General features: G+C 39.4%; 1 protein-coding gene across 1 annotated transcript; it reads right to left on the reverse strand.

Annotated features, from left to right (window-relative positions):
- Positions 1-1,575: 1,575 nt before the first annotated feature.
- Positions 1,576-14,884, reverse strand: LOC149286581 (calcium-binding and coiled-coil domain-containing protein 1-B-like). Its single transcript, XM_089493979.1, has 13 exons — positions 14,741-14,884; positions 14,503-14,605; positions 13,511-13,701; positions 11,591-11,749; positions 11,000-11,148; positions 9,719-9,809; positions 7,598-7,852; positions 6,693-6,818; positions 5,499-5,594; positions 5,075-5,177; positions 4,311-4,513; positions 1,827-1,980; positions 1,576-1,721 (listed from the first exon to the last, which is right to left on the reverse strand). The coding sequence occupies exons 1-13, from the start codon at positions 14,882-14,884 to the stop codon at positions 1,576-1,578; spliced, it is 1,920 nt and encodes a 639-aa protein (XP_089350105.1).
- Between the last annotated feature and the right edge of the window lie 3,500 nt (positions 14,885-18,384).

The raw sequence follows: 18,384 nt of genomic DNA on the forward strand, positions 1-18,384 counted from the left end.
TCTACCATCCCCTCCAGGAAGAAAGCACAGCCCTTCACACCGTTAACTGGCCGGTTGAAGAGGTGAGTGATGTATGTATAACGAAATAAACGGGTTCCTTATTTGAGTTTATACGTGCCGCATGCTGCTTTACATGTGCTGCCATGATTGCTATATATGCCTAGCTACTCTCCTGCACGCCGACTACTTACCCCGTTTTGGATGAGCTCTCTCTGTTTTACCCGTTAACCTCTTTTTAAATGTATCCGTTCTCACCACTTACATCCCTATCGAGCCAACATTAGTACTGTTCCTCTCTCACACGCCAGCCAGAGACAGCTTTCTGCTGCTTGCAAGGCAATAAAAAGAGACAGATATTATGACAAAACCGGGTGATAAAATGAGCTCTAAAGTGACAAATAGGTAATAAGATACCTTTTCCATATTGTTGGATAAATAATATTTTTTTTTTCTCCGGAGTAGAAGAGCGGTGCATTTACACTTGCCGAAACACGGTGTAGCCTTGATTTATGTTGATACGTATGTGTTGTGTATTAAATATATAAGACAATATGTTTAAATCATTCTCTAAAAGCCATTAATTTATCATGAAACACAGCGTCCAATCAGTGTCAAAATAGATATGCTCTTCATACAAATCAGCGCTTTTCTTTTGTGGGTACGTACATACACTGCGCCAGGCTTTTGAGAATGGAAAAATCCAGCAGCTTATTGGAGAGTGGAAATTCGAGTGAAACGTCACTATACATTTTATAGTTTGCTTACACAGCAGAAATTCCATTTTCCCCCTTCTGCATATAGAATTTAAAAAGCGTGACTACGCTTGAAATGATATTTTCTGTTTGCCTACTCTGACAGCCCTGTGGACAGCATGAGATAATTTACTGTTCAGTATTTAGGCTTTACAGTAAATTTTAAGTTGTGACATTTTCCTCCTCCTCACCGAATGCATAGTCTCTTTTCTATTGCAATCTTTGTCTTCTGTCCTCTCTCTCATAAATCACTGCGGTGTCCCTTGTATTTGTTTTTAACTATAATGTACTTATTTTTTTTATTTTTATCCGTCCCATCTTCCAATGTCTTCTTACCCGCTCTAGTCACAGATTGCAGTATTCTGGGTCCTCTGACAACATGCAGCCTCCCCTTTTATTCTCTTTTTCCCTGCACGCCATGAGCAGACAGATTGAAATGGGACTCCGGGTTGTCATTGAAGGGAATGAATATTATTATTATTGGATAGAGACTGAATGTGGAAGAAGGCAAGCAGGGAGAAGAGAAAAAAGATGAATGATAGTAGAGAGATTGAGGAACCAACTAGACATTGGAGACAGTTTGGATAATGGTTGGAGAAGAGAAGCAACAAACATCACTGAATTGCACCTAAATATTGCATAATCAAATAATGCATGTGCCTGTCGTTAAAATAAAAATTGCTTTTTTCCCTCTCTCTCGACCAACGTTTACACGATACATCAGTCTCTCCCCACTCTTCTGCTGCTACCATCTATCCCGGAGCTGCATCCTCGTGATTCATCACTCGAGAGATCGCGTTTCCACTGCTCTGAATACAGTGCTTTACACCACTTCAGCCAACTCTTGGCATTGTGCATACTGATCTTTGGCTTGTGTGGCATGGAAACCCATTTCACGAAGCTCCTGACGCACAGTGCTTGTGCCGATGTTGTTTCCAGAGACAGTTTGGAATGCTGTAGCGAGTGATGCTAGAGAAGACAGGTGATTTTATGTGCTACATGCGTCAGCACTCCTCGGTGAGCCTGAGCTGTTGTTATTCCTAGATGCTTCCACTTCACAATAATAGCACTTACAGTGGACAGGGGCAGATCCAGTAGGGCAGAAATTCAATGAATTGTCTGCAAAGGTGGCATCAGATGACAGCGCCACGTTTAAAGTCACTGAGCTCTTCAGTATTACTCGTTCTACTGCCGATGATTGTCTGCTCAAGGCCCTCAAACTTGTGACCTGTACAAGATGAAAGTAACCTTTTCCTGAGCAGAAATATATTATAGCTATTATTTCCCAAAACATGGCATATCCAGCAAGTCTTTCAGGAAAATAAGTAATAGCAAACTACATATGAGCTTCATAAATAAAGACTAAAACCAATTAATAAGATCACACTATAAGAGCTTGGTTCTTCTCCTGCACTCCCGTCTGACAGAACATAACCATGTGTACAGAGATGACATGTACAGGCAAGTTTGTACTAGAAATACGAACCACAGAGGAGGGAATTCTTTAATCTCCGGGATTAGCTAGTACTAATTTGTGGCAAGGGTTGATTTATTCACAACCCTCCTCAAAGTTGTTTTAAATTCCATCCCCACTGATTTCAAAAGAGACTCAACCCACAAGTGCAAATCACAAAAACCTTGCGGTGGCGTACATATGAGATGTTTCTGTAAGTGGTCATGGCAGAGCCAACAATAAAGTAAACTGTCTTTATGGTTTCTTAGATTTATAAGGGTCTCGACTGCCAACTACCACGGGAATAGGTGATACTGAAATACACAGTTAATGAATCGCTTTACTAGATTTAAGATTGTACATGATCTCAAAGTTAACAAAGGAATTTGTGCAACACTTCTGGACTCCACATGGTTCTGGAACCGGTTTTCCTAGTATATAGGACAGTACCAAGGACTGACGGACTGTACAAGGCAATGCAGGACATGCTGCCAGCCTAGATCTACTGTGGCCCTATGGGAGAATATCAGATGAAAGCACTGGTAAGAACACCTGTCCTACACAGTGATTCACACACAATACAAAGGACCATTACTGTACGGGTCAGATGGCCACAGCACACGCTACACAGATATACGCTGCAGATATTCCATTGCCTATGATAATAAATTGCGATAACCTGCTTAATGGGCCTGCAAACTAACTAGGCATGGAGGTACATTTCATTTGACCCTTGACAGCTGGTACTTCCAGAACGCACCCCACACAGCCCAAAGTAGATTTATAGACTTATATGTGCTCATGCATTCTGTGTCAGCAGGCTTAACGCGCTCGGGCTACTTGCAATACAGCAAGGACGCTCCGCGTGGTGTTTATACAATACAATGGCAGACAGGCGTGTTGGAATGTAAATCACAGCATTGGCTACACGCAAATAGCAGAGGAGTGCGTGTACTGGAGATGATATTCACAAATTACAGAGCAGATGGGATCAGACTGTAAGAGAAGCCAACATGAACAGATCTATGATTCCTGCTCCAGCTGGAGATGAACAACAAAACATAACTTGTGCCTGGCAAAGGACTAATCAGCTCTTGTGCTGTTAGGGGGGATTAAATGTATTACATTTGATTTGGCAGCCAAAGCGTTACAATAAAACACTCCTGTAGTTTACCCCCCCCCTCGCCATATACATCTACTTTAAGTTAGAGCTCTAGGCATTAAGCATAGGATACGTTGCTCTGCACTGTAATTCACAGGCTGCATCTTGATCTTTGTGCGCTCCTTGAACGCCTGAAGATCCTAATTTGCCGCACAGGGAGTTTCTGACCGCTCTGCTTTCTCTGCCTTTGATTCCTTTAAAGTATCTAATGCTGTATCTATTGCCTTTGTGAGATTGGAGAGATGAGGGAGTGGGGGCAAGTAGGAGACATCGTTGCGATGGTAAAAGTGACATAGTGCATTGCGAAGCTGTCAGCAGTTAGCAGGTATACGCTGCCCATGGGAGCTCGCTACAAGGGAAACGTGAAAAACCCGAGGCCTTAGAAGAGTTCACTTTTTTATTGCATCTCTGTGACAAACATGGTTACTCTTTATTTCCGGGCTGTCAACTTACTTTGTGTAGCCGCACAGTGGGGAATATCGGCACACACTAACAATTATTATGACACATAGACATAGTCACACATTTTGTGGCAAGTATTAATTTTAAGATTGGGGGGGGGGGGGGTGAAAACAATAATAATAATAAAAAAAAAATCTACTGACCATAGTCTGGAAAATAGGATTCATTAACCAGAACAATATATCATTATTATTTGGCAGGGATCATGTTATTAGTCCAATCAAAGCATTTTTACCCACCTATCGGATTGTCTCTGTCCTTAACAACACTAGGTCAGTAATTGATCTACTTAACTTTATATTCTTGGTAGAACTACAGCGGATGTGGAGGTGATTTCACCGCTGCTGGTATTAGAGAGGCATTGTTTTGACCTTTACCACCAATTGTTGTAAAAGAGCCGCCTTGCCTATTAATCAGAGTATGGAAAGTCTATTTACGGCATATAAATGCCAGCTTGGTGGGAGAGCACATTGATACTCACAGAGTCAGGGTTGTCCTCGGGCAGTGGTTGTAACTGGCAAGCAATGGGAGCTGGCTGGTTGATCACCACCTTCTCAGGAAACAGGGGTTGGGAAGGTGGGCATTGCGGATCACTCACTGCACGGGTGCCGATGTGTTGAGGTTGGCTCTTCTTTTCATTCTCCTCTTCTGAGTCAGAAAGTAAAGCTGGAGAGCTGGGAGGACCTATGTAATAAATATAAGAGCAAACTGGCATTGAATGGGAGCCAATATATGCAGGTTAACCACATAACACACCTTCAAACACTGGGAAAAAGGTTTATTATGTGCAAGTCTGCATTAGCTTGGTCTATTCACTAAGTCCTCAACAAAATACAACAGTTTATGAACAGCCTACAGAGCTTATCGAGTAAGTACTCAGGAAATTAAGTGTTCACCGAGCTGCTCATAGTTTTATAACCGAGAACAGGCAGTGCAGATAACCTAGGCATATATATATCAATTCATGATGTAGTAGGCTTCCCTGAACTAGGCAAATACAGAGGATCAAGACCAGGTTTAGCTTGCGAGTCTTGCTGAGCTCTCCCTAGTAAATACCCTCCATTTAGTGAATAGACACCTACAGAATTAAAGATTAGAGATTTGGCCTGATCACTCACAAAAATGTTCTGCTCCTGCTCATACTTCATCATAGATTCAAAGTAATTTCAAGTAGGAAAAAATGAGGGAACACTCAAATAGTACGGATCAAGAACGATGAGCATATAGACACGGGTAAATGCATACTTAGGCCTGATGTCTCTTCTTCAGAAGTTTTTGCTTCTTTCCACTTGTCATCAGCAAGCTTATCAAGGCGCTCCTCTAACCTCTGTACATACTGGATTATATCCTGTTTAAACGCATTGGGGAAAAAAAGTGTGATGTGGAAATTGTATGGAAGCCTTTCACGTGAGCAAAATAGAAGGCCCATAACATATGTGGTAAGAGTGAATGGCTAACATTGGATTTGCATGCAATGTTAGATGAAGTCCTCAGTTGCACGCATAGCAGCCAAGTTTACTGATAATATGTAACATAGCAAGACATTGGAAAATCTGATTTATTCTTTCTACACTGTGGTTAGCCGAGTGTGGCACCTAGTATCCATCAGCGTGGCTAATGAACAGATGATCACATGTAATATCACGAAGACAGGCTGTAAACATCTTACCTGACGTTCTTCTCTCAGCTGCTTCTTTTCCATCTGTGCAACTTTTAGAGCCGATTTCAACTCACTGAGTTCTCGCCTGCTCTCTGACAGCTGCACCTGTACAAGCGGAGGGAAGCCAGAACAGACCTTAAAACACTTACGCTTCACATTACAACTTGTAGGCATAGTGCTTGCCATTAAGTATTTTGCAGTCAGAGTCCTTGACTTTATTTATGTTACAAGCAAAAAAACAGAGGGAATTTATTACTGCTGATGTTTCTCTGTATTTTGTATCATTGCACATCAAGTCTGTTTGTGGTTTACACTCCCACAATGCTTTTTCTAATCAAATCAACAAAAAACTCTTTAACTTCAAATAATAAACACAACTTTTTACGTGGGCCTTTGTCGATTTTCCCCACATTTATATATAGTTACATTTTCTCTCACCAAAATAATACTGAACAAGACAAAATACTGAATTCCCAATAGAAACAAAGAATTGGACAGCAGATAAGAACCATTCAGCCCATTTAGCCCTGATGTAAAGACTCCTAAGGCCTCAATCAGTTCTTGGTTTTGTTAGGTTCATGATGGCTTTATGTCTAGCAAATGCTTGTTAAAATTCCCACACCGTGTTAGCTTCTACTACTTCTGATGGTAGGCTTTTCCATTTATCTTGCACACTCTCTGTAAAGCGATGAATGGTTTTACTAAGGACTTAAAAAGGCTATTTAAACAAGATTAGTGCATGCTGTATATTTCTCAAGTGTGGCCTCCAGCTTGGCCTGTACCATGTGTAAAAGAGACAGTGCATGTACTGTATGTGTCAGGTGGACCAGCGATGTATTATTACAAAGGTCTATGGTGACATGTCCAGGGCAGCCACTGGAAGCCCCTAGTGTGCTGCTCAATGGCCCACTTATAAGAGAGATCTCTGATCCCCCCAACTTGCCCATTAACAATATAGCGTAATGTGTCAAGCCAGCACAGCCTCAATAGGATGCAACAGAAGCTGTGCTCCTTTAAGTCCCAGCAAGGTAAATCACATAAAATGGCACTTAAATATGTATAAAAGAATTTATATGTGACAAAAAAAAATCAGATTTCCACAGTACTATATGCACTCTCTCTATATTATTAAACTTGTTGGTTTGTGGTGCCATGCTTGTTGCAATGTAATAATATCTAACGCTCAGGATCTCCAGGAGGTACCTGACTGGCGTCTTTCTCCTGGTTTAACTTGCGCTGCAGTGCTTGTCTCTGGCTCCGCTCATCCTGCAGGCTGCTCTCCAGGTTCAGCATTTCTACTTTTAAACTTATGATCTGGTCCCTCTTGGCCTAAATTGAAATAAGCAGTTAATAGCTCAATAATCACTGTGGTATACGTACTTCTGCACTTAAGGTACTGACGCCTTCGTAGGTGGGGTGACGTGGATAGAGGTAGGAGCGGAGTACCCACCTACTTTATACAAGACCTCAGTCCGGTTAAGGGAGATCCTCTGATCTGCTTAACTAGCCAATGATACCCTCTGTACCCAAAAAAGGTACAGTGTTTGGCAAGGTGAAGCCTGGAAATGGGGAATATTAAGAGGTATGCTTTTTGTGTGTTTTTTAAATTTCTATATAAGAGTACATCCACAGCCTCTCGGGCGCCAATGCCAACAACAGTGGCTGTAGGCACTAAACGCAATTTAAAATGAAGAGGTTACCCTTAGATACACTGCAAGGCTTACTAAAACTAAGAAGTCCACATCCAGTTGCCTGGAAGAAAATCAGTGATGTCTGATTTTACCGACGCACTAAGCTTATCAATGTTCTTGTTTATTATGTGCACTTTTGCATTCGTTTCATTGATATGTTTTAAATTCCTCAACAGATGCTGGATTAGAAGATCGTTATTTTTGGACTGCCAACGAATGGTTTCCCGATGGCAGCAGAGGATTATACCTATATTATAATCACTATACAATACAATAGTGATCTAGAGGTCTATATGTTTTGCATTTTAGGGACATGTTAGTAGTCATGTGTTAGTATTATTTTTTTCCTTTCCTGCACAAATTCAATTATCCAGCCGTATCCAATTCAATGTCATATTTGTTCTTCTCAATGTGTACCTCCATGCTGTGGTTGAGGGCTGTCTTCTCCTGCCACCACTGACCCACTTCTTCCTTAAATTTCAAATTCAGGTCGGACAACTTGATAGCAAGGTCAGCAGTCTCCAGGCGGCTTTTGTGTAGGTCAGAGATGGTCCGGTCACGGATGGAAGAGGCTGAGGCCAGCTCTTCGCCTAATAACATCACCTTCTGCTGGCTTGCAGACAATGAATCTATTGTACAACGGAGCTTCTCTTGGAGCGTGTCCACCTGCAGCTATATAAACAAGAAAACAATTGTCACAATGTGCACTCCTTGTCAAGCCCCCAAACCTTTGAAGGGCTTTAAAAAGAGCTTACAGTCGATCCTCTTTGCTTGTGTAAGAAGTGATTTGGTGCCTGTTACACAACACAGGGTACTGTCTACAAACCATTCATAAAAACACAATGCAAAGGCACAGGGAAGGCATGCATCATCAATTTAAAAAAAAAAACAATTGTCCCTTTAAATTGGATCTGTCGCTTTTACCAAATACAGTTCCACACACAAATAAAAGGTATTTAATTTGTACAGCGCTAGGGAATTTGATGGCGCTATATAAAACAAATAATAAATAAATCAAAATAATAATAATGCTGTTAACTATGTATATGGCTTTTTCATCTGTAAACATATATTAAAAATCCCCGGAACATGTATATGACTACGAAAAGGTGTCAACCCCTTGTTCTCAGGAGCTGCATGATTATTTCTTAACTATTGTTTAGCGATTGATTTTGATTCAGGTAGCCTTAAAAGATTGATGAGGGGAAACGAGGAACTTTTGGAAAGAGATTATTATTATTCTATTTTATTTATATAGCGCCAACAATTGACGCAGCGCTTAGATTAGAGGATGTTGACCCTGCCACAAGTATTTTTAAACCAAATATATTCAAAAGAAATGCACTGATTGTTTTGATTATTTAATTTAGGTAAAAATCTTGCCCTGTTTACTTTCTTTAGGTGAAATTTTCTTTTTAATGAAATTGCATTCGTTTTGTTCAGGCAGTCCTATTATACTGCCAAGCAGCTTGGTTCTCGGAGCGCTGTTTTTTTTTGTTTTTTTTTAAATTGTTTTGATGGAATTCTAAGTTATTATTTTACTGCCGTTCATTGTTACAATGACACTGAAATAAATTGGAATCGCCATTTTAATCTTTCGAGTTATGACATTTTCAGCAGATTTTAAAACAGAACCAAAGGGCTGTTGAATGGTAAAACGAAAATTAGATTTTATTTGATGAGCAGAGCAGAGAGCACATTAATCCTTGATTATAAGAGCATTTTCTGTCCTGTGCATATCACAGGCGGTTTGAGCGGAGTTATGTCTTCCACTGTTCTGCTTCATTACCCACTGGATTTAGCCAGGCCTCTTCCCGTGCGGCATAGAAACTACACTCACAATGCTGAATGGGATCGAATCACTATCAAGTATTATCCCAAGGTCCTCAAACTGCATTCAGAGAAACAAAAAGCATATAGGACAATGGCAGGGGGAGGAATAAATATAATTTAGTTTTCTCATTGGCTAATGAGAAGCTATCGGTTTCACGTAGGCTATCAGCGCTCGTGAGCAGGCCTCACATTACCTTTTATTCCATGGAATGCTACACTATGTCAAATTTGTTACCTACCCTATAAAATTGTACAGTGCCAAGGAATATGTGCTTCTAAATAATGACATCATATTAGACTGCTGAACCCAATCAGTGATGTTTTAACCCCTTGCATACAATGTCATCAAACACCTTTTAAGCTTTTAAATTGCCTGTGAATTCCTCTGTTCATTCACATAAATACATTTATTGGGTATTGCTTTGAATTTGATTAAGAGAGGCACAGAATCTTGAAAACGTGTCCTAAAAAAACTAAATTGTTTGAAAAGGTATTAACACAAACTGCTATAAACATTTTTTTGCAGTTATATACAAAAATATGTGCACTCATATTCTATTGCTAAATACACAATACATAACAACGGTTCAAATGAGTTCCATAGGATTTGCTCTAAGAAATACTTTATGATACATTTATGTGACCACGGGATCGCTAATATTTTTCACTTGATCCAGACTGTGCACAATCCTTCTGTTTACTGACCTTGTAGCGTTTGGTCTCCGAATCTGAAATTGCCACATGCTGATTTAGTTCTTCCTTTTCTGCCTCCAGAGAAGATTTTTGTTTCACCAAACTGTGAAGTGACGGAGAAAGCACAAAGTTTATCGAATTCAACACATCTCCAGTAATGACCATATGACAGCAATGATATAAAGTAACTTCCTATAACAGCTTTTATATTTTACATAAAAGAATAAAATTTTCTTGAAATGGCACAATTGTGCACATTATTTAAATGATTAAGCTGCTCTGACACAACATACTTTATGGCATTGCAATGTCACGGTACAATATTATAACATTATCGGCCTGAAATTCATTATCCTTTACAGTGGAGAATTTTGCTTCTTGGGTTTACAAACGTGGGAGATGTTTCCCAAATGGGCAACCGTATTATCAGACTGACCCACACACGTACATTTAGCCAGACTGACACGAATACAAACATGCTAACCAACCTCCGTTAAACTGACACAAGCTCGAACTCACTTACCACTCTTAGACCCGCTGACGGACACTCATATTGTCTACCCTCAGCCAAACCTTTGCCAACCCGTAATGACCATCCTCTGTCGGTGATGCACACTGATACTAACATTTAACCATACTGCCACCCGCAGCAGCTACTCAAATACAGTATTTTCAAAGCAAATGACATGCATCAAAGTAAACACATTAATCAGAAACATACAAACATAAACACACATGATCAGCTTTCACCTCTCTCTGTGTATGAGAGTACTCTCCATCACATTCAGTACCACCTGTTGTGTGGATGCTGCTCATCACCTACCTGTTAGATAGTGATCAGAGGATCACTCTCCCTTTACCATGTAAGTAATGTAGCCATTATGTATGTAGCGCATTTATCTTTCTTGGGTCGATGTGTATCTCTCTATTACCTACATGGCATATAGTTTTACTAACAACTTAAACGTGAATAAACTAGAAAAGGGCATGGAGATTCTATATATGACAGAAATATATAGAACAGAGTAAAAATCTACTTTGCAGAAAGTAGATAACCTGAACAGTCTTCCAGGGGAAGTAGGACAGGCAGAGACAATAAAGGAATTCAAGAAAGCTATCCTACATAATAAGTAAAAAGGGATTAAAAAAAGCACAAATTAGATGGGCCGGGTTATTTTCTGTTAGCACTATGCATGTCATTCCTACTTATATATATATAAACCTAAATTTAAATTTAAGATTAAAACACCAATGCAAAAAGGAATCTCAAAAATATTTAAGAGGTTTTTTTACATGTCTATCTCTTTATCTTTCTCCATCATCTTCTGGTTCAGACTCTCAATGTCTCCCTCCAGCTGTGAAATTCGGTCACGGTGTTTAGCCTCTTCACAGCTTAGGATGTCCCTCTCCTCCTTGACAACCTGCTCCCTCATGGACACATCCTACAAGATCACAAACAGTCACAGTCAGTACAGCGCTGTGTCTCCAGAGCCCATCACAATCAAGGCAAAGGACAGTTGGCAACCTATGCAGATGGAATTTCCGCAGGCTTTTTAAACATTCTTCTTCTTCCTTTTCCCAAGTGTGTTCTAAGAAATCTGCATACTGTGGTATTTTACAGACAGATATGGAAAGGGTTAATCAACCATCAACATTATGTGATTAGTATTGCAAGGCACACTTTCTTCTATATACTGTGGCCTCAGGAACCTAAACCCCACATAGGTGGTTTACGAAACCATGTATACTTAAACCCAATAAGTGACATGCATACCTAGTTCATATCATCAAACAGCAGTGTCTTTGCTAGCCCCATCCCCTTTCATATCACTGTTTATTGTAAACATGTTCAAAATATAAAAAATAAATACATAGACGAAATACCTGATATTGCTGGTTAAGAATGGTGCACTTGTTATCGGAATTCTCCAGAGCCACCTCGAGATCTTTGACTCGTTTCAGCAGGGTGCTTACCTCTTCCTCCAAAGCAAGTCTCACCCTCATTAAAGCATTCCTCTCCTGCTGAGATTCTTCCAGCTGATGCTGTGATTACAGAAATGTACAAAATATTGATCCCTTACAAATTAAGAACCTATAAACAGTTAAGAGGTTTTGCAGCTCAGCTATTCCTCTAAGTTAAGGCATTTGCCCGCATTTTTTTTTTTTGTTATCAATCGAACTGAAACGTACAGTTTAGTGAATTTTCAATCCATGCTATTACAGTGAAAAAACAATGTTTTATTTTGCCGGTTAACACAGTTCACGTTTTTCCCCATACATACAGTACTGTGCAAATGTTTTAGGCAGGTGTGACAAATGCTGTAAAGTAAGAATGCTTTCAAAAAGTAGATATGTTAATAGTTTATATTTTTATCATTTAACAAAATGCAAAACGAGTAAATGGAAGAAAAATCGAAATCAAATCAACATTAGGTGTGATCACCTAAACAAAACAGCATAAATCTTCTAGGTACACAGTTTTTTAAGGAACTTGGCAGGTAGGATGTTCCAAACAGCTTGGGGAGCCACATTTCTTCTGTACGTAATGCCAGACAGGCTCGATAATGTTGAGATCAAGGTTCTCTGGCGGCCATACCATCACTTCCAGGACTACTTGCTCTTCTTTATGCTGAAGATAGTTTTTAATTACTTTGGCTGTATGTTTTGGGTTGCTAGCATGATGCCCCGATGGTACTGCATGTACATGTTTGCATGTGGCAAACAAATTGCCTTTTGAAACAGCCAAATATTAAAAATTTTGACTCATCAGTCCAGAGCACCTGCTGCCATGTTTCCGCACTCCCATTCTTGTGTTTTAGTGATTAGTTGGGTTGCTTGGCCCTGTGAACAGTCTTCTCTGGAAAGTAGACGGGGGTACCAGGGTCCCACTGTTTTCTGCCAATCCTAAACTGATGGCACCGCTGGGCATCTTCAGACTGTGAAGGAAAGTAGGCATGATGTGTCTTTCATCTGCTGCACTACGTTTCCTTGGCCGACCAGTGTGTCTATGGTCCTCAACATCGCCTGTTTCTTTGAGCGTCTTCAAAAGAGCTTGGACAATCTGGAACCACTGTCTGCCTTGAAATTTCTGCCTGGAAGAGATCTTACTGATGCAGTATAAGTACCTTGTGTCTTGTTCAATCTGTGCTCAATCGATTAGTGAGCTTCGCTGTTCCTCACCCAGTTTTATTCCTTTTACACAACTGTTTCAGTTAACAATTTTGTTTCAAACTCCCTGCTTTATCCAGCAGCATGACAAGTGTGTTAAGAACTATCTTCAGTGTGAAGATGAACAATGAGTCTGGGGGGTGATGGTATGGCCCCCAAAGAGCCCCGATCTCAACATCATCAAGTCTATCTGTGATTATGTGAAGAGAGAGAAGCAACTGAGGCAGTCTAAACCCACAGAAGAAACATGGCTAGATCTTCAAGATGTTTGGTACAACCTACCTGTCGAGTACCTTAAAAATCTGTGTGCAGGTCTACCTAGAAGAATAGATGTTGTTTTGAAGGCAATGGGTTGTCACACCAATACTGATTTGATTTAGATTTTTCTTCGGTTACATTTTGTCAAACGATAAACCTATAACGTTTTTATTTTAAAATGCATTCTTACTTTACAGCATTTTGTCACATCTATCTAAAACTTTGGCACAGTCCAATATATATATATATATATATATATATATATATATATATATATATATATATATATATATATATATATTTCAAGCTACATAAATGCTTCTTTTAAAATGTGCCCTCATATGCAGCAATACTATAACTTTGCATTTCTCATAGTACCTGCAGGAAGGTGGCCTTTGGAACAACTAGGAGCATATCTGAAGATGCCTCCTCGTCCTCCAAGGTAACTAGGTCTTCCATTGGATGTGGCTCACTGAATACAAATGGTTCGCTACAACCTCTCACTACACCTTGACGATCCACATATCGAAAATTATAGTGCTGCTCTCCTGGCGGTGGCAGGTAATAAGCTGGTGAAGACAAGGTTACCAGAAAAGAAAGCATTAGTACTACATAAGTGATCTACAAATGCAGTAACTAAAGAGAAACAGTGACAGCCTTGAGCATCCCCAATTCTATATACAAGATAGTTTATCATGTTTGTCTCCTTTTGCATTGCACTAGAGGTATAAGCAGAGCCTCAACCAACTCACACGCAGGTCTATCCACTAAAACCCAAGTTATAACATGAGCTACAGGGGTTATTCAAATCATTTAACGTAGCAGTGCTTGGTAAATCAAACTTAAGTTACAGCTGAGTAGTGTGAGCTCATTTGAAATGCAGTGAAGTACTATGGAAATTCATTCTGCAGCAGTTGGATGACTGCTTCATTGAGAGTCCTGGGACAGTTGTTTTTTTCCGGTTGGAGGGCTCTTTAAGAAAAAAACAAAAAAACTCAACTGCCAATCTGACACAAGGCAGCTTTTTCTGAATAGTTTTCCACTGCAACTCACAGTGAGCTGGTCAATTAAGCAGAGCTATCGTGAAGTATATTCGAGTTGGCAGTGAATTGAAAGTTGCACCATTTCAGCTAATGTGACTCTTTTTTTTTTTAAAGAAAAATGTTACATGTTGAATGTTTTGTATCAAGGGTCAACTATTGCCTTGTCTCAATAGTTTATCCACTTCTAACAGGTTTTATTAACCTGTCATGCTAGTCTTCATTACAATCAAATGCCAGATCACCTTGATATATATTCATTTTTATATTTATATTTTATCTGATATGTGATAACAAAAATGAAAGCTATAATCATATATATCTCCTAACCTTGAAACTGGACACTGCAGTGAGTGGATGATCCACCTCCACAGCTTTCGGGAGACAGTGCCCAGACGAATGTATCATAATCTCGTATGGATGCAGCTTCTACCTATTGGAGAAAAAATGTGGGATACTTAAAACAACCATCCATATATTTGCAAACATTTTCATTCAACATAGTGACTACTTCTGAAACAAAGTAAATCACATCCCATGCATCAGGTTTACATGCAGATTCTCTCACTTTGAAGATGCCAATCCAGTCGCTTTTGGAAGATTTCATGCCGAGCGGAAGAGTATAGTGACATTCCACCTTGGTGTTGGGGACATATGTATAAGCCACATTCAGAAAGTTGACATCTGGTTGAGAATAAGAGGTATCATCCATGGTTCTGAATTTCCTTAACCTGTGAAGATAGTAATATATAACAATGATGACACAAGACATTGTTTTCCCAATGCAGTTGTACTAAATCGACAATATTAGAGACAAGCTTTTACAATAAAAGCTGACAAACTTATGTGACATACTGTGAAGTTAAATACTTAATATACTCAATAGGTGTTGCCTGTAGAAATTACAGCCCAGAAACCCGCACTGGGGGAGCACTAACTTACACTTAAAAAAACATGACCGTTCCTTCACTCTTAATCAAAGAGACTCTCCAGCCTTCGCACGGTCTGCAAAGTGGTTTTATGTGAAAGGTTCTGCAAAGTTATGAAAAAGCTTTTTTTTGTGTTTGGGTTATACACATACATACATACATATATTTCATAAGATGAAAATAAGTAAGTAAGCAATGATTTAAAACGTCTTAAATCACTGAGAGGTGGGTTAAAAAGTCAGAAATGTACAGAAAGCAGTAAAGTGTTATATTAACCAATTAGTCAGTTTGAGCTCATTTATGTTAAGCACTCTTGTAGAAGGCATCACTCAATATTCCTCTCTTTACAATATTACATTAGCTTTACGGTATTACCTAATACATATGTGTGGCTCCATTACTGCTGTTTTAACATATAACAATAAAATCATGAATTAGAGCATGCCTTCTGCATATGGGGGTTTAAATACATTCTGAGGTGTCTGACACCTGGATCACCTCCAATTCTCACTGGGAGCTATTAACTAAATGAAATCAATTATTTTATTGTGTTAATGCCCTAACCTTTGACAGACATTTAGTTACAGACATTTCAGTGGGTATTACTGGATTTATAATGGTGAGTCTTGATACAGTCAATTGCAATCAGTGCTTTCACGGGACAAGCAGAGACCTCATAAAACGTAATATAATGTTTATCGGTTATTTGGAACGGGATAGTATTGAGATCCAAATAGGAAAAGAGATTATATATATATATATATATATATATATATATATGAGGAGGGAGAGGGAGAGGGGGAGAAAATGCTGTAAAGTAAGAATGCTAAACATCTAAATCAAATCAATATTTGGTGTGACCATGCTTTGCCCTCAAAATGGCATCAATTCTTCTATTGCAACCCTTGCAGAAAATTAGGGATGTTGTAGGCATTAGGTAGTCAGGTGTATAACTAAACAATTATACCAAACAGGTAATGATCATCTATGTAATATGTAGGTTGAAAAACAAACATTAACTGAAACAACTGTGTAGGATGAATAAAACTTGGCGAGGAACAGCCAAACTCACTAGGTGTGGTTGCTGATGACAGTTTAATGTCAAAAGTTGTACACCATGGCAAGACTGAACACTGCAAGACACAGGGTAGTTATACTGCATCAACACGGTCTCTCCTATGCGACAATTTCAAGACAGACGGGGGTTTCCAGATGTTTTGAATGCAAAGGTGGTCACACAGAATACAGATTTGATTTAGTTTTATTTTCTGTTCACTCACTTTGCATCTTGTTAAATAATAAAAAGAACCTAGTCTTTTTTTTTTTTTGGAAAGCATCCTTACTTCACAGCATTTTTTCACACCTGCCTAAAACATTTACACACACACACAAATTATATATATATATATATATATATAATCATTATCACCAGATAGCAATAAAAGGAAACCCACTAGGCACACGAACGAAAACCTGCAGAGCATTTGGATCATAGGTATCTCCTTGTATGCTCTTCCCCCACCTTACCAGCTAGTATACCCACTGGATATAGAATCAGTCATTGTTAGAAGACAGGTCTAGCGCAATGATTTTATCTTGTATAGGAAGAAGACTAGAGAACCATCATCAATCTAATTAAAAGAATGTGCAAATTGTTTTAAGCCCATTAAATATTCCTATCTTATTTGTGAATTTGATTTGCATGGAAATAAGCTAATTATTTTAGGTGGTATGCACTAAGACCGGATGAATAGGAAAAAGACAGCGAATGTAAACAACTCAAGAAACCAATCAATCAAGACAGTAATGCCTATTATTACCTTTTATTTATATAGCGCCAACAATTTACACAGCGCTTCTTACAATACATATATTCAAGGCGTATGACAAAACTAGAATTGACAGACTAAGACAAACCGATACATTACCTAAAGAGCTCGCAAGCTTGTATTCTATAATTACACCACTAAACGAGAATATTTCTGGCCGTATAGAGTCTAGGTTTGTGGTGTAATAATAGACCGTAGAGGCGTGGTGTGGAGATAAAGAGATGCTGTCCCAAATTCTCTTTAGTATTTAACACTTGTGCAACATCAGAATTGTTTATAGCACAGACCCCTCCTAGAAATAACTTTTTTTTTTACTGTCTTTATTATTTTATGTGCTAAACGGCTATTACCGTATAATTAAAGTATTGCCATGTCATGTTCTTTGCAGTAGTAAAATATAATCAGCCTGGATGCAAATTTCCCCATCCGATATTTCATATGTGTTTATCTCCTGTGCTGTCCCCTGTTCTTTCGTGTCCTTCTCCTGTCCTCCTCCCATTTCTCTGATGGCCAACATAAGCTTGTGACAGGTGCAGGCTCATTTTGGATTATTATTATTATTATTATTATTATCCTTTATTTATATAGCGCCAACAGTTTACGCAGCGCTTAATACAATACATAAATTCAAGGGATATGACAAGACAAGAATTGACAGACTAAGACAAACCGATACATTTGGTGGAGAGAGCCCTGCTCGCAAGCTTACAATCTAGAGGGAAATGGGGTGACAAACATAAGGCATAGAGAAAGGGTGAGAGGTATTGTGGGGGTTGTATCGATGACAAGGAAGTTCTAGCAGCTTCTCTGAAGAAGTGGGTTTTTAGATGTTTCTTGAAAGTTGGGAGGGAGGGAGAATGCTGAAGGTTCCTTGGGAGTAGATTCCAGAGATATGGGGCAGCTCGAGTGAAATCTTGTAGACGGGAAAAGGAAGAGGTGATGAGTGAGGAGGAGAGCCTTAGCCCATGGGAGGAACGTAGGGATCGAGTAGGAGAGTATTTGCTAATGAGGTCAGAAATGTACGGAGGAGCAGTATTATGGATGGCCTTATATGTCAGTACCAGGATCTTAAATTTAATTCTAAAGGTAATTGGGAGCCAGTGGAGGGTTTCACAGAGGGGGGAAGCAGAAGAGGAGCGACGTGCAAGGAAGATGAGCCTAGCAGCGGCATTTAGGATAGACTGTAAAGGAGAGAGTCGAGACAGTGGAGTGCCAACCAGAAGAGTGTTGCAGTAGTCAAGACGGGAAATGATAAGGGAATGAACGAGGGTTTTTGTGGATTCTTGGGTGAGGAATGGGCGGATACGAGAGATGTTTTTTAGGTGCAAGCGGCAGGATTTGGCGAGGGACTGAATGTGAGGGATGAAGGAGAGGTTTGAGTCAAGGATGACCCCAAGGCATCGGGCCTGGTTAGTAGGAGAGATAGTCGTGTTGTTAATGGTGATAGAGAATTC

The sequence above is a fragment of the Sceloporus occidentalis genome, unplaced genomic scaffold, assembly GCF_023333645.1.
Source record: "Sceloporus occidentalis isolate IW3139 unplaced genomic scaffold, rSceOcc1.0.p SCAF_68, whole genome shotgun sequence".
NCBI classification, from domain to species: domain Eukaryota; kingdom Metazoa; phylum Chordata; class Lepidosauria; order Squamata; family Phrynosomatidae; genus Sceloporus; species Sceloporus occidentalis.

Coding starts and splice junctions, on each gene's coding strand:
- LOC149286581 (XM_089493979.1), bottom strand. CDS start 14,884: ATGGATGATACCTCTTATTCTCAACCAGATGTCAACTTTCTGAATGTG. Junction 14,606..14,740: donor ACTGGATTGGCATCTTCAAA/GTGAGAGAATCT, acceptor TTTCTCCAATAG/GTAGAAGCTGCATCCATACG. Junction 4,514..5,074: donor AGAAGAGACATCAGGCCTAA/GTATGCATTTAC, acceptor TTTATTACATAG/GTCCTCCCAGCTCTCCAGCT.